The sequence below is a fragment of the Pezoporus flaviventris genome, unplaced genomic scaffold, assembly GCF_033815535.1.
Source record: "Pezoporus flaviventris isolate CSIRO_AGI_PZ_B2104156 unplaced genomic scaffold, CSIRO_AGI_Pfla_v1 ptg000013l, whole genome shotgun sequence".
In the NCBI taxonomy this organism is placed as follows: Eukaryota; Metazoa; Chordata; class Aves; order Psittaciformes; family Psittacidae; genus Pezoporus; species Pezoporus flaviventris.
Genome location: NW_026892561.1, coordinates 6,467,439 through 6,487,526, shown reverse-complemented (window position 1 = coordinate 6,487,526; position 20,088 = coordinate 6,467,439). Strand labels below are relative to the sequence as shown.

The following is a 20,088-nucleotide window of genomic DNA, read 5'->3' as shown; positions in this document are numbered from 1 at the left end:
CATACCCTTCCGCCATCTTGGGAGGAGGAGGAGGAGGAAGGAGCGGGCGGCCATGCTGGGGAGGTCTAGTTGAGCTGGAGCTGGCTCAGGGGCGACCCTGTCGCTCTCTAGAGCTAACTGAAAGGCTAGAGCCAGGAGGTTGCTGGTGTCTCCTCCCTCGTAACAAGAGGTAACCTCCATAAGCTACGCCAGGGGAGGTTTAGTTTGGATGTTAGGAACAATTTCTCCACCCAGAGGGTGGTCAGGTGTTGGAACAGGCTGCCCAGGGAAGTGGTGGAGTCACTGTGGAAGTGATCGAAAAACATGTACATGAGGCCCTTAGTGACATGGTTTAGTAATGGACATGGCAGTGCTGGCGTGACAGTTGGACTTGATGATTTTAAGGGTCTTTTCCAACCGAAATGATGCTGTGATCCTAAGGAGGACAAGAGGAAGGCAGACAACACCACGTTCACAAGGGACGCGCCGTTCCCGAAGCACCACCCTGTGTTGGAGCGGTCCCGGCGCGTTTCCGCTTCCAGGGCGGGCAGTGGAGCTTCCGGCGGGTGACCCTGCCGAGTCCTTCTGTGCGGCGGCAGCGGGGCCATGGGGCTGCGGGACAGCGTCGTTCACGCCGGGGAGCCCGAGGTGAGCGCGGCCGCGCCGGAGCCCCGCGGGTCGCGGCCGGGAGGGCGGGCAGTCGGTAACGGCTCTGCTTTCTGTTTTCACAGGAGGAGGAGGAGGAGCTGGTGGTAAGTGGGAGTATTGTGTGCGGTTCTGGTGTCCTCCGCATAAGAAGGATATGGAGCTGTTGGAACAAGTCCAGAGGAGGGCCACAAGGATGATCAGGGGGCTGGAGCACCTCCTGTATGAAGATAGGCTGAGAAAGTTGGGGCTGTTCAGCCTGGAGAAGAGAAGGCTGCGTGGAGACCTCATAGCAGCCTTCCAGTATCTGAAGGGGGCCTATAGGGATGCTGGGGAGGGACTCTTCATTAGGGACTGCAGTGATAGGACAGGGGGTAATGGGTTAAAACTTAAACAGGGGAAGTTTAGATTGGACATAAGGAAGAAGTTCTTTACTGTGAGGGTGGTGAGGCACTGGAATGGGTTGCCCAGGGAGGTTGTGAATGCTCCATCCCTGGCAGTGTTCAAGGCCAGGCTGGACAGCACCTTGAGCAGCCTCATCTAGTGGAACATGGCCCTGCCCGTGGTAGGGGTGTTGTAAGTAAATGATCTTAAGGCCCCTTCCAACCCAAACGATTTTGTGGTTGACAGATCCACAGCTTAGCATGGGGGCAGCTCAGATTCTAACTTCCACAGGGATATATGGCTTCCTCTTAAAGCAATGGGTCTCAGGGAAGCGTATGGGGGGAAATGGTGTTTCAGGGTGTCCCTGCCCTCACGGCAGTCCTGTGCCCGCAGGATCCTTTAACCACTGTCCGGGAGCACTGTGAGCAGACGGAAAAATGCGTGAAGGCGCGGGAGCGGCTGGAGCAGTGCGATGCGCGGGTGTCCTCCAGGTCCCATACGGAAGAGCAGTGCACAGAGGAGCTGTTTGATTTCCTGCATGCCAGGGACCACTGCGTAAGTGCAGCACCTGCGGGTGCAGCGTCCCTGCTGGTGCCGGGAGAAGCTTTAGCCATGCTTCCAAAAGTGCAGGCAGTTCAGGTGTCAGATGTGGTCAGAAGAACTGTGAGCCTTGATGTTTTCTCATGTTAAATGTTTGTTTCCTCCTTGTTATGACCGCTCCAGCTGGAATTCAGTAGGTTATTAAAAGATTAAATAAGTCAAACATGATGTTTCTGCCCCACAGATAGCACTTTGCTCTTTCAGTGTTGTATTTGCCATTTTGAAATTGAACCCTTTTAACCTGAGCTGAAACTTTGCAAGAGATCTCAGCTTGTTTGTTCTCTTGAATGACCTGTTGCAAAGCAACAGCTGTGGGGCTCAGAAGGCCAAGGTGCACATCATAACACCCTGCTGCCTTCCAGCCCTAAACTACGAGTTACTGAGGGCTTTGCTTCTTTTCAGGTTGCTCACAAACTCTTTAAGAACCTGAAGTGAAGGTGGGTGCCGTTGTCCATCTGCTTCCACGGCCCATGTTGGTGGTTCCTGGATTCACAGTTCTGCTCCTGCCCGTTCGTGGCAGCAGCCAAGCGTCAGCCTGTCTCTGCGTCTGTTCTTGTGGAAGATGTGCAGCTACGCAAAAACCATGTTGATGTTCTGTAATTTTCCATATTAAACATTGAGTTCCCATGGAAACAGCCTCTGTTTATTTCCTAGTTCTTAAGCTCCTCATTGGTACTGGGTTAAGGTGGAATTAGTGGGTGTCAGAGCTCAGTGGCAGGGGGGAAGACTTCTCACTTGTGGGAGTGTTCTTTTTGTGCATCCATGAGGTGTAGGGACTGGATCCTGATCCCACAGGGAAGAATTTGTGTACTGGAGCCACAAAGATATATTTCCAAGCCCCACAGACCAATATTGTTAATGCAGTTAAGTTAATCACATTAAATTAAACTAAAGGGAGTGGCCCCTTTCTTGGAGAGGAAAGTTTCATCCCCCTGGGGGTAAAAACAGCTGGCCCTCGCTGTCCCCTAATGCTGCTGGAGGAGCCTCTTGGCTGTGGTTGGCTTTGCCACCTTGCCCAAAATGACTGGCCATGGCTGCAGAGGGGCATGGTGGGGGTTCCACCTGCTCAAACTCCAACTGGAGCACTAAGGGGGGAAATGAAGCTTCCTCTGAAGCACAAATCACCAGCCCCTTCTGCTGACCTGGGACTGCCCTGTGCACCCTCTGTCCCTTTTTCTCCGCACTAGGGTGTTCAGTTGCAGGAAAACTGGGCTGCTTCACAGGGCAGCGAGAACTTCCTCAGCTACTCATCAAAGTGAGAAGAAAAACACCACCTTTTAGATTCGGCTGTTCTTTATCAACGCAGCAGTCCATAATGCTTTTGCAGGTGGATTCCCGGTTTAATCCCTAGCGGACTGAAACGCAGCTTTATTAGGGTAAGTGTAACATGTTCCCTTTGGGAGGGCTGGATGTGTTTTTCATCCTGTTGCTGGGTCCTTACTGGCAGTGGATATCCAAACCCGCCTCCTCCCGTCCCGCACCGGGGGTGCGCTCTCGGGAGGCGGAGCGGGGTCGGAGCCGCTGCCGGTCCCGCCCCGGAAGGCGCCGTAGCGGAGCGCGAGTGATGGCGGCGCTGGGTGCCCGCGGGCCGGTGGCGGTAGCGGTAGCGCTGCTGCGGAGGGGACCGGCACCGGGGCTGCGACCGGTACCGCGCCGGTACCGGTACAAGGAGAAGTGGGTGAGCGGGTCCCTGCCCTGCAGCCCGTGGCGCTGCGCTGCACCTTCCCTTTTATCCCCGCTAACCCTTCTGCACCCCTCCAGTCTCTCCATTTCACCCCCTTGCACCTCTCGCTGCACCTATAGCACCGCCTCTCCCGTTACATCCCCATTAAGCTGCTCTGCACACAGCCGCTCCCCTCCTTGCATGCTCACTCCATGCTTCCACCCCCATTCAGTCATTCCCAGCCCTGAGCCTCTCCAGGGGACCATCAGCCCGTAGATGTTTAGGACACGGTCACCCTTTGGGGCTGCAGAAAAGGCTTCGGGGACTTCTAGAAACATAGAATCATAGAATGGTTTGGGTTGGAAGGGACCTTAAAGCTCATCCAGCTCCAACCCCCCTGCCAGGGGCAGGGACACCTTCCACTAGACCAGGCTGCTCCAAGCCCCATCCAGCCTGGCCTTGAACACTGCCAGGGATGGGACAGCCACAGCTTCTCTTTGCACCCTGTACCCCTGTTCTGGCAGCACAGAGCTTGGCACTGGATTGTGAAGGGAAAACGTTATGGGGGGGGGGGGGGGGTTGATGTTGAGGTATTTTGTCTTTTAACATCTCTGATGTTTTCCTCCCCCAAGGCTGCCACAGCTCCCCGCATCCCATGCACACGTCTGGCCTTGCACCACTTGGACGCGAGCTACAGCCTGCAGCTGAAGGACCTGTGGCCCTCTGTCCGCGCCAGCTTGCTCTGTGAGCAGAAGTACGGTGCCCTCCTCAACAACTTCTCTGCTGATGATTACGTCACTCAGGAGCTGGAGCTGATGAACGCCACTGATTTTGTGTCCGAAGGCTCCAAAAAGGCACAGCAGGGTGCAGCTGCAGAAGAAGTGAGAAGAGAGGAGAACAGGTCCCAGGAGGGACCTGGGAAGGTCAGGACAGTGGTGCAGACAGAGACACAGGCAGCGATGTCGCCTCCACTTCGTGCCTCCATCAATTCCAACATCAAGTGTTACACCTACCCCAGGGGGGACATCACACGCTTCCGCCCTGCACGGTGAGACATCCCTGGGACGCGCCTCCTGCTGTCCTTGCCAGCCTCATGGGCTACATGTGTGTGAGCACCCGCTGCTTCTGCACGTCCCCATCCTCACTTCCAACTGCTCTTTTCTTTCCCTCCCTCACCCCTTTGCTTTTTTTATTCAAACTGGTGGTTTTCAGGCAAGACTCTCTGGGGCTCCTTGACTATTATCTCATGGATGCAGCGTCTCTCCTGCCTGTCCTGGCGCTCGACGTGCAGCAGGGTGATTTGGTCCTTGACCTCTGTGCTGCTCCGGGTGGCAAGACTCTGGCTCTGCTGCAGACTGGGCTTTGTGGTAAGTGTTCTTTGTCCTCCACGGGTAAAACAAGGCTGGAAGAGTGTGCCGAGCCCATTGATGTCTGACCATTCATCATTTCTGGTTATAAGAGTTGGGATTCTGATGTGGTTTTGTGAGTGACATTCCCAGTGTGCCTGTTTTGTCCTCCCAGGGCATCTGGCAGCCAACGACGTCTCCATTTCCCGGACAAAGAGGCTGTACAGCATTCTCAACAGCTATGTTCCCAAAAATATCAGGGAAACTGTGAGTGTTACATCCTATGATGGAAGAGACTGGGAGCAGCTGGAAGGTGGCACTTTCCATAAGGTAGGTGATTGGGAGCCAGTGAAGATAAACCGATCTATTTCACTTCCCTCCTGTTCTGGAGGAAGCCAACAGCTTATCCTACGGTATAGAATCATGGAATAGTTAGGGTTCAAAGGACCTTAAGATCATATAGTTCTAACCCTGTGCCAGAAGGCTGTGGGGAGACCTCATAGCAGCCTTCCAGTATCTGAAGGGGGTCTACAAGGATGCTGGAGAGGGACTCTTCATCAGGGACTGTAGTGATAGGACAAGGGGTGATGGGTTAAAACTTAAAACAGGGAAAGTTCAGGTTAGGTGTAAGGAGGAAGCTCTTTACTGTAAGGGTGGTGAGGCCCTGGAATGGGTTGCCCAAGGAAGCTGTGAATGCTCCATCCCTGGCAGGGTTCAGGGCCAGGTTGGACAGAGTATTTGTGTACAGTTTTCCATAATCTTAAATGCAGAGGAAGAGAGAAGGCTAAACCACGTAAGGAGTAGCATTGCCTTCCTGTAGGATCTGGAGCATATGGGTATCCGTAGTTGTGCCTTTATTTGCCTGTGTAATAGCCCTTAAAAGTCGTGTTCTAACCAATCACCCACAAGGGGTTAAATGTGAAGATTAGATAATTATTGTTTCTCAGCCTGTTGGGGATGTAGTGACATGCTGCACTTGTAAGAGAGAAGCAGCAATAAGTTTATTGAGACAAAAGAGTGATTTAACCAAAGCGTTAGTAAATGTGACAGTGGTTTAACAAGATTCAGTGTTGATGTACACTTGGTTATTTACCATATAGAGCACAAGGTCAGACAGAACTGCTAGGGAGACTTTCCTGTTGAGAGGTTCAGAAAGGACTCCCTTGCTTTCTAAACTGCTTCTCAGAGGGGAGTCTGGAACTGGATCCAGACTTAGTCCCAGACTTGGTCAGTGATTTATGTCCAAGAGATTGTACGTGCACAACCAGTCCTTCATATCACTTAGCTAAGATTGCAAATTTAGCATACTGTTAATAATCACCTACCAAGAATCTGTTGTGGCAAGGGTCCCCTCAACCTCAAGGTGTAACCTTGAGAGGTATCCTCACTCAAGGGGAGATCCTGGTGTGCAGCCTGCTGCCATGCAGGAGAGCTCAACAGACCATGGGCTGTCCACTGTTTATGGACTAAGATGATTGACTTAGGTCACATTTGCGCACCAGCTGTATTTCCAGCTGTTGAGCAAGATTTCATGGCCCTTAGCTACTGAGTTATCTGTCTTCCCAAAGTACAGCTTAAGCCAGATGCAGCCGTTAGGACCACCCCGGTAGCTATTGCTTAAGCAGGAAAAAGGGTGTGTTGGGGAGCATGCTGCCAGATATTCACATCCAGCCTTAGGAGCTGGGTTTGTTTCTCCAGGAGATGTCACTGCAGGAGTTCTGGCTGTGCGTGGTTGCAACCATAGGTGCTGAAGTAATGCCTACCAGAAAGATGCATAGAGTAGAAATGTTAAATGAAGACATGTGTGAGAGCGTGATGTTATCCCAACATAAAAAAGACATGGGATTGTTGGAGCAAGTCCAGAGGAGGTCTATGAGGATGATCACGTCTGTGTCTGCATGTTCCTGAGATGCAAAAACAGCCAGATGAGTTGCAGTTCAGTGTGGATGCGCAGCAGTGTTTGGGCAGTATCAGCCAGGCAGGGTAACAAGAGCTGCTTGGAGTATGACAAGGATGGAGGAGTCGGGCAAGGGACAGGTTGCAGTAGGAGGCTTACTGAGCTGGATCTTATCTGAGAGCTGATGCAGAACCTCTGCGGCTGCAGGTCCTGGTGGATGTGCCCTGCACGACAGACAGACACTCTGTCATGGAGGAGGAGAACAACATCTTCCACAAGAGACGAACCAAGGAGCGCCAGATGCTGCCCATGCTGCAGCTGCAGCTGCTGATGTGAGTTTGATGCTGCGTCTTGGGGCTGTTTGTGTTACAGTAGCAGCTCTCCATGGCCAGCACTGAAACCTCTTCTTTCTTTATGTGTCCCCAGCTGGGAAATGTGGAAACCATGTGTAGTTTTCTGGAATGGCAATAGCTAAACACATCAAATCATAGTGTGTGTAGGAAGGGACAAATGTTCTTGGTCAGAGGGTAGCCACAGGAGGTAGGAGGAGGGTCCAAGGAATGGGATGGGTGTAGTGTTGTCTTTTTGTGCAAGATGATCTCCTGGGTCCTGGCAGTCAGCCTTGGAGGTTTTCTGAGTGTCCACATCTCCCAGCACAAGGGAGGATATGGGCGCACTTTGTCCCCCCATTTAGCTAGGAAGATTGAATGGGCTGACTGCGAGCTGGGGCAGTAAGGAAACAGATTAGAGCCCCATGGCAGCACTTGAACTGCAAGAGCCTCTTTCCTGCATGTTCTCTTAACCTTTCCTTTGCAGGTGCATGCAGGATTACTCCTTCTATCTGCTCTCCTGTGTTAAGTACTTTATCAGTCTTACAGATCTATTTAACTTGTATTGCCCTGGTCTAAAACAGTCCCGAAGCTGCAGTGAGAGTGCTGAGTCTATGGGGTTTGAGATTTGTCTCTGACCTCCTATGAGTTAGATGCTGTCTTCCCAATATCAGTGGGTAGGAATGCTGGTGTCCGACACGATCCTTTTCTCATGACAGTGTGTGTGCTCATCTTGCTTGCAGGGCTGGGATCCTCGCTACCAAGCCGGGAGGAAAGGTGGTGTATTCTACGTGCTCCCTCTCCTCGCTGCAGAATGAGTGTGTGATCGAGAGAGCAGTGGACATTGCAGAAACACAGTTTAACATCAGTGTCCATGTTGAGGACTTGAGCCACTTCCGGACGCTCTTCCAGGACACGTTTTCCTTCTTCTCGGATTGCCGGCTAGGGGAGCTTGTTCTGCCTCACCTCACGGCCAACTTTGGACCTATGTATTTCTGCAGACTGCACCGGGTGTAGAAGGGGTAACAGGCTGTGCTGGCTACCAGGAAATGCCCCGGATTTCCAGGGAAAGCAGAACTGCTTTGTATTTATTTTTTCTTTTTGGAATGTCCCACAGGAAGTGTGCTTTTTTACTTATCTTATCAGGGGGAGTGATTTATCCATCCTTCTCAGGATGGGGCATATGGCCCTCTGTGGATGCTGTGCTCTCGCTCCTGTCTGACTGCTTTGATCATACAAGCGCAGGTTTGGGTTAACAAACACCATCTGGGGATCTCAGCCTCTCTGTCCCAGATCTCACGATCTGCATAATTGAGTTGCATCTGTCTCTGCTTATCTCCTACCTTCAGAAAGAGCAGCCTGAGGTCCGGAAATAAGAGGTTCCTAAGAATGCACCTGCTGTGAGGTTGGAAATGTGCTTGTGATGCTCAAGATCTGGTGGTGGAAGGATCATGGCCAGTGACTGTTGCCATCCCTCATCCTTATGATTGAAATGGAAGGTGGGAGCAATCCCACGTTAGATGCTATTTAATGGCCAATGTGAAGGTGTTTGTATGATTTTGAGTAATAACTGTGCATTCATATAATCACAGCCATCAGTGAACAATTACTGGAGTTTATTAATAGAGTTGCTTAATAGCTACATTTTTAGTTTTGTGTGCAAAATACAGTGATGGGGAGGGTACACATGGCCGTGTTCCTTACGGGGCAGCCATAGTTATATCCATAGGAAGTCACTCCAGTGTCAGCAAGACTATACTGTTCAGCTTTTGTAATCCTTTGCTGTCAGCATCTGCAAGGGGCAGCAAAGGTGAAAATGAGGGTGAACCCCCATCCATGTCCATCTGTCCAGGAAAGTGTGGTTCATGGATGTATCATCATTTGAACCCAGCTTAAACCAGTCCCACCCTCTGTATGGCATCTTGGTTCCTTACAGGATCCGTGGTTATTGGCAAGGAGGACGGGGCAGGAAATGGCTTTTCCTTCCTCCTTCCCTCCTCGCTGTCGTCTCTGCACTGCTGATTGCAAGAGAAGTGGTGCAGCGCTGTCATCTCATGTTACCACTGGCCCTGGGCATGGGGGACCATGGAGGCTACCCCACTCTCTTCTCATGGCTGAGGGTCTCCACCTCCTTCATGAACCGGAGGCACAGCTCCTCCTGCCATGGCAAGGCCACGCACTGCACGGCCACGGGCAGCCCCACGGCTCCGGACACAGCCTGCAGGGAGGGCACAAGCGGTGACGGGGTACCAGGGGGCTCAGACCTCCAGCAGCTCCTGGAAACTTGGTTTAGGAAGGTGGCTCCTTTATCCTGCCATTCAAGCAGCGTTAGTGTGCTGGGGCAGAGGGGAGGCTCTTGCAGTTCTTGTGACAGAAATGGTTGCTAAAGCTGGGGCAGTGTGTTTAAGGCATCCCACCACACAGAACCCCAACCCACACTGCTTTGATCTGTCTTGCAGCCAGATCCCTCTTTCTTCAGCATCTTTACTCCTGGTCCATGTTCTACTGACAGCATGGGCCTGGTGAAGGCATCATGGAGCAGGAGGAAAGTGCATTGCAGTGCTGTGGGTTCCGGCTGTCACAGGGACCTACTCAAGCCTTGCTACATGGCTCCTTTCTGGTTTCAGCCTATAATCTGCTCCCCCAGTCTCCCCAAAGTTCAGTGACTTATGTGTTGAGGGTTTGGGAGAAAAGGGATTTTCAAATGGTATATAAAGGTGATTCACTTTTTGCACCATGCCCATGTTGATGAACACATTTAGCAGCCCTTGATTTCAGTGAAACTATTAAACATCCACCAGCAGTCTCTGCTCCACCACTTCCCATGCTGCGTACCTGTTTCAGGATCCGGTCCCAGGGGTCATCACAGTACCCTTGGTAAAGCTTTAGTTCTTCCTCATCCGCTTCTGTCACCGTGCTGACAGGTACGACTCCAGCAGGGAAGTTCAAGACATTATACAGCATTGTGGAGGAGATGGCAGCTGAGAGAAGCAGAAGAGACAAATGCAGGTAGTCACAACCTCCTGCCCTCCTTCAGACTTACACATTGCACATTCACATGTGCCTTGGCCTGAAATCCCAGTGTTTCTGATTAGAAACCGCAGAGAGATTGCACAAGGCTGGTTGTCTACAGGTCCAAATTCTACTGCAAGAAACAACTGCCATCAGATGACTTCATCCACATCTGTCTCCATCTGCTTAGATAGGTTTATGGTAGTTACCCTTCCTTCCTGATGCCCATAAAATGCTTAGGTGGGGGTGAAGCTCCTGGTCTCTGTCCAGTCTCAACCGCTCTGCCCTCCCAGGAAGGTCCCAGACTCACTTACTGAGCAGTTTCCCAGGGTATCCCATGGTGAAGGCAGGCCCCAGGACAGGGCACAGCACAACATCCAGCCCCAGTTCCCTCCATTGCGCGATGAACTCAGTACGATACACCTTGGGGAGGAGAGGAGAGATGACGTGGAGGCCGTGTCCATGCCTGGAGCATCTCAGCTTCACATGGGTATGCATCAAACTGCACAGCCAAGGAGGCAGCAGCAGGAAGCTGTACTCGACTCAAGAGCATGTGTTTGCCTCGACAGCACGTGACCAGACAGAAGCCAGGAATTGTAAAGGACAGCCTTCCTTGGGACCACCAAGTGTGGGCATTTGGGTGTAAGTACCCTGAACAACTGATAAAGTCCTGGCTGGGTTGACCCAAAAGCCCATTTACCCCATTCTTACCTCTCTTTTTGTGCCCTCTGTCTGCACAACCCCTTTCCTAACTGATGACTCTCTGACCTGGCACTTGTCATAAAGCCTCAACTTGTAGCATGATGCCAGAAAGAAAATGCCTTAAAACATACCTCTATTTGATGTTGATGATTCCACATCTCCTTCACCGAGCTGCAAATGGGAATGGTAGCAACATTTTTAAGCTTTAAGAGGAGGAATTGCTTAAATAATCCCCCGGGTTGATAAGCACCAGGGATTTTATCAGTTACTTAATACATCTTTCACAACTTGTCTAAAGTTTCCTACAGCATTTGGCCAAGCAATTAAGCAACAAATGTGTGGAAGTGGTAGAGAAAATAGCCTGGACTTAGTACTCCTCTCCACCATAGGCTTCCCAAATGACTGTATCCACCCAATTCCCGCAATCCATTCAGGACAACACTAGGGGTAGTGCAACACTGGGGAGATGTGTTCCGGAGGGCTGAAGTAGCCGATGGAGGGACAGCCCCTGCAGAGAGCAGGTCAGAAGCTGTAATGAGCCCAGCCCCACACCACTATGGACACCAAGAGGAGAAGGTACCGCTCATGTCCATGGACATCCCTGGGGATGATGCCATCTCACCTCATTACACTCAAGGCACTCAGATAGTCAGCCAGGCGGGGAAACTGGAAAGGAAAGAGGTTCCTGTTAGGGACATGACATGGGGGTGCAATAACTTCTGACATCCTGGGAAACTCCCTTCCATCCCTGGGGATGCTACACTGAGAGTGAATGGTGATAAAAATGCTCATCATGGTTCTGAATTTACTTTGCTTCCAGCTTCTGGTTGTTGTTTCCCAATGTGTTTCTTACAGCCCAGTATTTCCTGCTCACAGAGGAATGAACTGACTTGAACCAAGTCACCTTTCATTAGTTTTGATAAATCAAACGTTTTTTAGCTCAGTATCTCACAGGAACAGGGCCTCCACAAACACTTTGGCTGCCCCACACTCATTGTTACCTTTCTGATCCTCTCAACTGAGAACCACAAAACTGGACAGAGAGGCAGAGAGAATGGAGAGAAGCCCTACAAAAGGATGCTCATCTGGTGAAAGGACTACAGTAAGGGCCATCTCTTATCACCGGAAGTCTCCATGAAGCTATGATATTTGGGAGGCCTCCAACACAGGGACAGACCTTCAGCCGTGAGTCCTTCTGCTGCAGTAATCCCAATGCATGACTCTAGGAAACTGGGCACTGCAAGGTCTAGTATTTGAAGAACCACTTGCTATAGACTCTGCATCAATCTTTTACAGCCCTTGGCTGGTCCTTCTCTCATTTCCCTTTGCATTAGATAAATCCCATCGGGTTCTAGGAAAGACCTTCCACAGTGACAACATGTGCCTTGGCCTGAAAGCCCAGTGTTTCTAGTTAGAGGTGGCTCTCAGTTCCACCACGCTTTCAAGCATCTTAAGGCGTTGCTGACACCGCTCTGCTTTGATCCTGAAGCCAGGGACTCACCAGAGGTTTAAGAATCAGAGCCAGCAGCTTCTTCCCCAGCCTCGGGATCCTGCAGCAATTCACCTGGGATTTCAAGCTTGGATCTACGGTATCTCCTGTGCTGAGAGAAGACAAGAGGAGCGGATCATGCCAGGGAAGCTGTTTGCCCTTTCTCAGAAAGCTGAGTATCTCCTGTTTGGGGTGGGAGAGCTGGGCTTGTTTTGCCTGTGTGTTGTGCTCACGGGCACAGGGATGGAGGTGTCTTACAGCACTGCTGCCCCAGGGCTCCTACTTACAACAAGTCCAACCAAGCGTGGCCTCCATCAGCAAAAAAGGTCTTCAGAAAGAGTTCATTCATGACATAGTGGATCCGAGGTGGACAAAAGGGCACCAGCTGCACCAGAACACAAGATGATGTGGCAGCCTGGGAACGTGATAATTTCCAAAGCCCTACTGTGGATATGGTTCAAAGGCAGAGCAGCACCTCCCCAGGCTCCACACGTCAACGGAGCCCTGGTTCAACCCTTTACTAGCCTAGACATTTCCCCATGGGATTACTCCTCCCTGACAGTGGTTTGGCTCCGCTCTCTCCAGAGCTGTTTCTTCCTCCATCAAGCTCCAGGCAGCCCCTGAGCCAGAAGTTACACCAGATTCCCACCTCTCCCAGCACTATCAACATCTCAGACCTGGTGTCACATTGCTATGAAGAGCACCACTGGCATGTTTCTGCAGGTAGGTCTAGATGGAGCGAAAGATATTTCCCATCCTATGCCCCATGGCCCTTTTCCTTCAGTGATCCAGGATGGTCAGAGGTCTCCATGGGCTTTGGGGAGGAAGGAGAAAAAACACCTCTCAGAGCCCTGCTTGGAAGAACAGTACTAGATAGCTCCAAGACAACCTGCCAGGGTAAAACACAGCACTTTATGGATGCTGCTGCCTATTGTGGACCACAGCCACCAGGAGAGCAGAGATGGGTTTGTTGCACCCCTCGCAGGTACAAGTTCTCCAGTTGCCAGCGCTGTTTCCCCATGAGATGCACTGCTACCCCATGTGGGACCATGCCTGTGCTGTATTACATGGCTGTAGTAACGTGGCTGTACTCACCTGGTGCCCAGCTGCCTGCAGAGCCCTCCTGGTGTCCTGCACTGCACGCCGCATGCAAGGGGGCAGTGGGAAGTAGCCGTCTGTGTCGTAGTACCCGACCCGCAGAGGAGTGGAGGTGGAGTACACCTGGAGCACAGGGACACCCGTGAAATATCTCCAACCCCCTGAGGGCAGGGCTGCCCTGTGCTGAGGCTCACTGCAGAGGGGACAAAAGCTCCAGCTGGAGAGGAGGCGTTTATGTCTACAAGGGTGTGTAGTGATGGGACAGAGGGGAATGGCTTTAACCTGACAAAGGGGAGATTGAGATGAGCTCTTAGGCAGAAGTTCTTCCCTATGAGGGTGCTGAGGCGCTAGCACAGGGTGCCCAGAGAAGCTGTAGCTGACCCATCCCTGGCAGTGTTCAAGGCCAGGTTGGACACAGGGGTTTGGAGCAACCTGCTCTAGTGGAAGGTGTCCCTGCCCATGGCAGGGGTTGGAACTGGATGAGCTTTAAGGTCCCTTCCAACCCAAACCATTCTATGGCTCTATGTTAAGGAGTAACTAATTTTCTGGTTGCTGCCTATAGTTTCCACAGGTTACCCTTTCCAAACCCCCACCCTTGTCTTTTTCTCCAGCCTCCCTTTCATCTCATCCCTCCCTTCATATAAAGTGCAGCCACTCAAGACCAGTAATTCAACCAGTGCTCTGAAGACAGAGGTGGAAAAACCTCCTGAGGTTCATCTGCTGCAGAGGGAAAGGAAATGTCCTCAGCCAAAAGATTTCCTGATCCTGTCTCATCTTCCCCTAAAACTTTCCAGCTTTTTGCTCCTGATGTTGCCTTCCTTTCTATTCTTTTCTGGGGTTTTCAGTCTGACAAACTACATGCCAACTGAGTAGAGAGAAAAGATAACTATTTATAACCTATTTCTTGTAGTAATTATTAATTGTGCCTTCAAAGAGAGCTAACAAGTTATAGGAAAACAGTACTATAAAGATAACTGGGCTCTTAAAGAATGATGCTTTGAGTGTGTAGCACCCTCAAAAGAGCCTTGCTGACTTAAGGACTCACATCCTCATTGAAGGGGATGGGGGGCACAGTGGGGTCCAGCCAGAACATCTCCTCACAGAGCAGCGCCTTCATGCACAGGGCCAGGCTGTCCACGTCCCTCGCCATCGGCCCCAGAGCACAGGGAACTAGATTGGGAAGAGGGCAAACATCCACGTTAAGCAAACGGGTGCATCAAACGCCAGTCCACCCCTCTGCATGGCCATGTTGGCTGCAAGGGATGATCAGGCAATGAGGTGGGATGTTTCAGGTGGACTTCAGACAGATCTTGATTGTCTCAGGCTTTCCCTAGGCCTAGAGGAGGACACAAGGCTCTTCACAGCATGTAGAGAAAAGCAATTAAATATAATTCATGTACCTGCCAGGATCCCACTGAATGGGCCACTCGCTCCAGACAGGCTGTGGGAAAAGAGAAAGGAATGTATTCTATTTTCAGTAATGGTGAGAGATGCCAAATATGTTTGAATAGCAGAGCAGGGTCTGCAGTTCAGGACCCGAACCAGTGGGAAGCTGTTAAATGCATTTGATTTATGTGAAACAGAAAACCCAAATCAAAACAAAATACCCTAACCCCAATAAATCTTAGCTTTAGTTTAACAAAAAACATTTGATTTTGGCGTTATTTAACTACTTCAGCCCCCTACCTGAGCCTTCCGGCCGTGGGTTTGAGCCCACACAGCCCGCAGAAGCTGGAGGGCAGGCGGATGCTGCCGCCGATGTCCGAGCCGATGCCCAGGATGGAGCCTCCCCCTGCGATCAGAGCTCCCTCCCCTCCCGAGGAGCCCCCGGGGCTCTTGTGGTCGTTGAAGGGGTTCAGGGTCTGGCCAAAGATGGGATTGCTGCAGTCATAGCTGGGGAGAAGAAAACCAGCAAGTGGGCTGTCAGGAACGGCACAATGCCTTCAGTTTGTTGGCTTTCCCTTCCAATGGGAGTGTGGCATAGCCAAACCTCATCCTTCCATCCTGTAAATCCCTCAGGACATGGCTCATTCTCATAATCCTCTGCTTTCCCTCCCAGGCATAAGTACACTTGGTTTCTCTTATGTTATGGAAGGTTTTTTCATCTTAATCTTATCTGAAAGCTATTTTCAGTTGAACTGAGGTTGTTGGCAGCTGACAGAAGCAGGACTCATCAAAGCAATGTCTCAGGAGACAGGAAGAAACCTGTCCCAGGGCCTACAGGGTGGGTTATAGCTTCAGGAGCACAACCAGAAGAAAGATTTCTAATGATGTATGTTACTTGAAGAGGGATTGTGGCACGTTGGTCATTGCAAAAGGGATGGCCCCCTGGCTCTTCAAAACCTTGACTAGGACGCTGTCCTCCTGCACCACAGTGCCCAGGCACTGCACAAGCCCACAGGTCGACAGATGCCCCTGTAGAGAGGATAAGTGACAGTGGACATCGTCAGCAAGCTGTCCTTGCTCTTTTCCATGCTATTTCTCTCCCCTGTCCCAGATGCCACTCCATAGGTACACTAGCTCAAGGATCAAACCTAGTGTCCTGCTGCCCGAGCAGAGTCACCAGTGGATGTTCAGAGAGGGAATATACACCCCATGCAAACACAGTGCAGTGCTTTTTCAGTTAGCCTTGGTGTTTGGGGCTTGCTTTGGGCTTAGAGCCATTTAACTGTGTTGGTAAGTCAACATGGAGGAGACTGACTAACAGATACAGCTCAGGAGTGTGTGGTCAGTCCTCTGTGACGGGGGGGCCTCATGCACAAGCTCTTTGCTAAGGGACTCAGTGGCCAGGCTACTGCACAACAGGGATTTGAGGTTAATGGGTCCTGCTACTAATGACTTTCTAGAAGCTGAGCCATGTTTTAATCCCCAAGACTGCAAACCTCTGAGTAACAGTCTGAGTGATGGCCCAAACAACCCAGCCTGTGCCATCTCTTGTATCAGAAATCATTTGAATCATAGAGTGGTTTGGGTTGGAAGGAGCTTTAGAGATCATCCAGTTCCAAACCCCCTGCCATGGGCTGGGACACCTTCCACTAGACCAGGCTGCTCAAAGCCTTATCCAACCTGGCCTTCGGTTGTATTTGTATGTGTAACTATTCACCACTTGTTTTTTTTTTGCTAAAGGGGACTTCTAACCGCCAGGGTTGCAGCTGCAATGCCACGTAGAGCTACAGCCTCAGACCCAGCCGGGCACCCCTGGTGTAAGCATGGAGGGCTCAGGGCCATTCCCCATTCTCTGTGTCCCACCATTTCACCACCCAGCCCAGCTCATGATGGGACAAAAGGGAAGCACCTTGTGGCCGATGTGGTCCTTGATGCTGACGGGGATGCCATAGAGCAGCCCTTTCTCCCTCTGCTGTTGTACTTCCTGGAGCTGCTCCTCACACTCAGGGATGAAATGTCGCAGGCAGTTTGTCTGCTGGGTCACTTCCAGGGCCTTTGCAAGACACATAGAGGAATAGGTGTTAGTTAAGAATAGCATCATTTGGTAGCTACCTGGATGTTCAGAACAAGGACTAGTGGCTTGGCATGAATGGTAACCACCTTTCCGCAGATCATCCCAGCTCAAGCCATCTCAAAGGACTCTCTAGTCATGAGTCTGACCCAGGAAAGAGAGAGATCCCTGCCTTTTCATATCATTCTCCTGTATCTGCTATATTAAAGACTTGCCATAATCACTAGCTCCAAGTCTTCTCAGCCACCTGCCCACACACCATGGCAGGGAGAACATAAGTGATTTGCCCATCACCTCACCTTCTCTATGTAGGTGTAGAGGACAGTCTTGGGATTCAAAGACCCTTCCCGCAGTCTCCCAGTGAGTTCCAGCAGGGGCAGGGACAGGATGGCATCTGTCTGGACACTGGGGACCTGCAAGGGGAAGATGAAGGGGATGCCAGGACAGCAGTTCCAGTTACTCTTTGGCTCAGGGGGGACAAGTTGTGCCAACATTTATCAAGAGATATTGCTGGAAAGATGGATCCTGCACGTGGGGCTTCAGACCTTTTGCTGCTGAGTGTTTCATCCAGAGTTTGGCTGCACACACAGGAGTCCTTTTGTCTCTGAAGGTGTACAAGAGCTTCATGCATCCACTGCAGCAGAGGACAAGGCAATGCCTCACGTCAGAGACTTCCTCCTGGCACTGTAGGACTTACCCGCTGACCAAGAGTTAACCTTGGTTGAGAAAGCACCAGCCTGGGCAGAAGGTACCAAAGTCCTTGCGCAGAAGCCTCAGGCTGGCCCTTCACCCCTCAGAATGGGTACAGCCAGCATGGGTCAGCCTGGTCTGAGGACAAACATCTCACAGCTCAAGCCCAGCAAAGTACAGATGAGTCAGTGGGGACTCACAGGTGGGTAAGGTCTATTCATGTGATGAAAACTGGCGGTTCTCAATACCACCACTTTTTTTAAGGTTTTATATAATATTTATAGATACATGTATTTAAGCAAAAAGGTTGTAAAGATATGTATCACTTGGGGCAGGTATGATTTATCTCTAGGTGTGTTACCTGTGTAAACATGAGCTGGTTTAACCAGTATCCCTACTCAGAAGTGAATGGAGCAGGGAAGAAAGGTGATTAGAAATCAGTGTTGCAGTAGGAATTCAGGGCCACATCTATGCTGGTTGGGTGCCTGCCTCATTCATCTGTGTTGTGTCCTGGTTGTTCCCAAGGGACACTGAATGCCCTGTGCTTCATTAGTGTTAAGTTAGGCCAAGCATCTTCTGGGCTGCCTGCTGGGGCAGGTCTCACTTGTTGGGAATGCTCCATCCAGAAGCCAGGTTTTGGAGACAAAGATATAGGGATGTGGACAGATGTGTAAGCTTAGAGTTAGGAGGAGGAAGAAGTTTTCTTACTTCTATGCATAGAGGGAAGAGACATTTCTAGTTTCCAAATGAACTGGGTTTGCATCAGTGAACGTCTACAGTGCTTCATCATTTTGAGCCAGTGTGGTTCCCTTCCTCCCAAGGCAGCCTTTCCTCTCGTTGAAGGCACGGCTCCCCTGCACTCCTTGTTATAAGAGCTATGGAGGCATGAGCTGAAAGGGGGAGCTGCAGAACCATCAGCAGACACCCCGGTGGCACTCAGACCCCCCAGAAGGATGGGTTACCTGCTCCCTGAACTGCTGGGCGGCCTTTGCCATTTTCTTCACACCCTCATCCCGGGTCCTCCGAGCCTCTTCCATTCTCTTCTGGATCTGCCTTTTGCCCAGCCATTTCCAGACCACCACGGCTGCTGCTGAGCCACAGAGCAGGGCGAAGGCAGCAGAAGGATCCACCTCCCTCTCTGGCAGGAGCTGTCTCAGATGTTGCTGGATCATAACGTGGCCTTCTCGTCTCCGGGGATGGAGTGAGAAAGAAAGGAGACCTTCCCTGCCTTCCCAGACCTGTCCCTTCTCCCAACACCACTGTCCCGGATCAGCAAACAGTTTATAAGCCTAAGGCTGACCTCTGCAAAGCTGCCTTCAGTAGAGCATGCAGTGGAGAATGATTGACTGGGAAATGGAAACGGTGAAGCTTGGCCAGTGAACCTTGGGGCACTGGGTTTACAGGGGCTTTCTGGGCTGCAGGAAGTTCTTTGCTGGGGAGGAAGGGCTGTGGGATCAGCTGAACAAAAGCAGCAAGGAAATAGCTGGTCTTCCATTTCCTGTGTAGCTGGAGAGGACAATGGGAGAAGGGGAAAAAACAGCCTGAAAACACAAGACTTCCCTGCAGAGGGATGGGGAATGATGATGATGAAAGGATGCATGGCTGTGGGGACCCACTTGCTCACCAAATCCCTTAGCCTGCGCTGCTCCCATGGTGGCCAGAGGCTGTTTCAGGCAGCCTGTGGAATAGGGCTCAGTACTGCTGTGATTTCTTCATGCACTATAAGCAGAGGCTGTTCCAGCCCATGACACAGCACACCGGCATGGCCTTAGGAGTGGAAAATCCCACAGTGTTGCAGGCCAGAAGCTGTTTCCAACAGGCATTGGGATGACTAGTGTCTGAGGTCTTCCAAGCATACATGCCTTTCACTACAAGCACACAAGAACCAGGCACTGAGCTGAATAACCCATCAAATATCAGCCCCAAACCAAATGCCATGGTCTGTCTGTGATCTCTGATGGTTTTGGATGATGAGCCCTCCTATGGGTCCCACCCTAGAAAAGGTTTTTGGGCAGCCAGATTGTGCATTACAAAGCTTTGAAAGATTGCACTTGATGGAAAAGAGGCCCAGAACCTGGTCCTGCTCCAGCAGGGTGTAGAACTGCATGTGGAAAGGGAAGTGAAGAGTCTTCTCCCATGAGGACTGGTTAGTCCTCTAATAATCATTTTTTCACCCATTATCATATCCCTTCTTTGCCGTTACGAGTTCACTGTTGTTTTCTGTAACAATTCGTGTCATCCATAGATGTTCTTCTCTTGGGTCTTAACTGGGGCAATTTATGGGCTCTGAACAGAGGACGCCAAACCCAATTCTAAGAAACAATCCAGAGCTGTCAGCAATTAGCTGTATGGTAACAAATGAAGCTGGCCTTTTACTGTGTTCCCTTTCAGTGGCACCCTTGCTCAGAGGAAGCCCCCTCAGGGAAGGCATTGCTGGCTTTATGAAGGCACTGACATGGGGACATGCCTGCAGCCTGTCCAGCTCCTGCCCCACGCTGCTGGCTGCAGCAGGTACCTCTGGAAGGTGCATGTGGATAGGGGCAGCACACAGCAATACCCAGCGCTCTTCCAGCCTCTGGGAATCTGTGCAAGATTGCCAAGTCAGAGGTGGGCTCTTTGCCTATATGACAGCGATATGACCTCTATTAGGGGCTGAACATAGGTGGGAGGCTTCTTCCTTGCACTGAGGAGGGTCAGGGCATTGGCTTCCCACATCTGGCTGCACACTGGGATCTGTGCTCCGATCTTGCCCTTTAGACACTTAGCAAATATTTAACAGAGAAAGATCGAGCCGTGT

General features: G+C 51.1%; 3 protein-coding genes across 4 annotated transcripts; 2 read left to right on the top strand and 1 right to left on the bottom strand.

Annotated features, from left to right (window-relative positions):
- The first annotated feature begins 521 nt into the window (after window positions 1-521).
- LOC133268373 (cytochrome b-c1 complex subunit 6, mitochondrial) lies at window positions 522-2,241 on the top strand. Its single transcript, XM_061451340.1, has 4 exons — window positions 522-627; window positions 711-731; window positions 1,402-1,563; window positions 2,011-2,241. Exons 1-4 carry the CDS (start codon window positions 586-588, stop codon window positions 2,041-2,043), a joined length of 258 nt encoding a protein of 85 aa, XP_061307324.1. The 5' UTR covers window positions 522-585; the 3' UTR covers window positions 2,044-2,241.
- An 882-nt stretch (window positions 2,242-3,123) lies between these two features.
- On the top strand, window positions 3,124-7,972 carry NSUN4 (NOP2/Sun RNA methyltransferase 4). Its single transcript, XM_061451339.1, has 6 exons — window positions 3,124-3,286; window positions 3,904-4,319; window positions 4,484-4,638; window positions 4,793-4,947; window positions 6,722-6,846; window positions 7,587-7,972. Exons 1-6 carry the CDS (start codon window positions 3,173-3,175, stop codon window positions 7,858-7,860), a joined length of 1,239 nt encoding a protein of 412 aa, XP_061307323.1. The 5' UTR covers window positions 3,124-3,172; the 3' UTR covers window positions 7,861-7,972.
- Window positions 7,973-8,442: 470 nt separating this feature from the next.
- Window positions 8,443-19,153, bottom strand: LOC133268371 (vitamin D3 hydroxylase-associated protein-like). 2 transcript variants are annotated; one of them, XM_061451337.1, is made up of 15 exons: window positions 18,254-19,122; window positions 16,901-17,014; window positions 16,440-16,583; window positions 15,426-15,559; window positions 14,831-15,037; window positions 14,545-14,585; window positions 14,190-14,314; window positions 13,142-13,267; window positions 12,334-12,431; window positions 12,059-12,158; window positions 11,180-11,223; window positions 10,689-10,728; window positions 10,170-10,278; window positions 9,679-9,824; window positions 8,443-9,061 (listed from the first exon to the last, which is right to left on the bottom strand). In XM_061451337.1, exons 1-15 carry the CDS (start codon window positions 18,461-18,463, stop codon window positions 8,936-8,938), a joined length of 1,764 nt encoding a protein of 587 aa, XP_061307321.1. In that variant the 5' UTR covers window positions 18,464-19,122; the 3' UTR covers window positions 8,443-8,935. The 2 variants fall into 2 exon arrangements, 1 of the variants encoding a protein (XP_061307321.1); XR_009743059.1 differs by lacking the exon at window positions 10,170-10,278 and having other exon boundaries at window positions 8,931-9,061; window positions 18,254-19,153.
- Between the last annotated feature and the right edge of the window lie 935 nt (window positions 19,154-20,088).

Coding starts and splice junctions, on each gene's coding strand:
- LOC133268373 (XM_061451340.1), top strand. CDS start 586: ATGGGGCTGCGGGACAGCGTCGTTCACGCCGGGGAGCCCGAG. Junction 628..710: donor TTCACGCCGGGGAGCCCGAG/GTGAGCGCGGCC, acceptor CTGTTTTCACAG/GAGGAGGAGGAGGAGCTGGT. Junction 732..1,401: donor AGGAGGAGGAGGAGCTGGTG/GTAAGTGGGAGT, acceptor CTGTGCCCGCAG/GATCCTTTAACCACTGTCCG.
- NSUN4 (XM_061451339.1), top strand. CDS start 3,173: ATGGCGGCGCTGGGTGCCCGCGGGCCGGTGGCGGTAGCGGTAGCGCTG. Junction 4,320..4,483: donor ACACGCTTCCGCCCTGCACG/GTGAGACATCCC, acceptor GGTGGTTTTCAG/GCAAGACTCTCTGGGGCTCC. Junction 6,847..7,586: donor CTGCAGCTGCAGCTGCTGAT/GTGAGTTTGATG, acceptor TCTTGCTTGCAG/GGCTGGGATCCTCGCTACCA.
- LOC133268371 (XM_061451337.1), bottom strand. CDS start 18,463: ATGATCCAGCAACATCTGAGACAGCTCCTGCCAGAGAGGGAGGTGGAT. Junction 12,159..12,333: donor CACGCTTGGTTGGACTTGTT/GTAAGTAGGAGC, acceptor GTCTTCTCTCAG/CACAGGAGATACCGTAGATC. Junction 9,062..9,678: donor GGGACCGGATCCTGAAACAG/GTACGCAGCATG, acceptor CCCTCCCTGCAG/GCTGTGTCCGGAGCCGTGGG.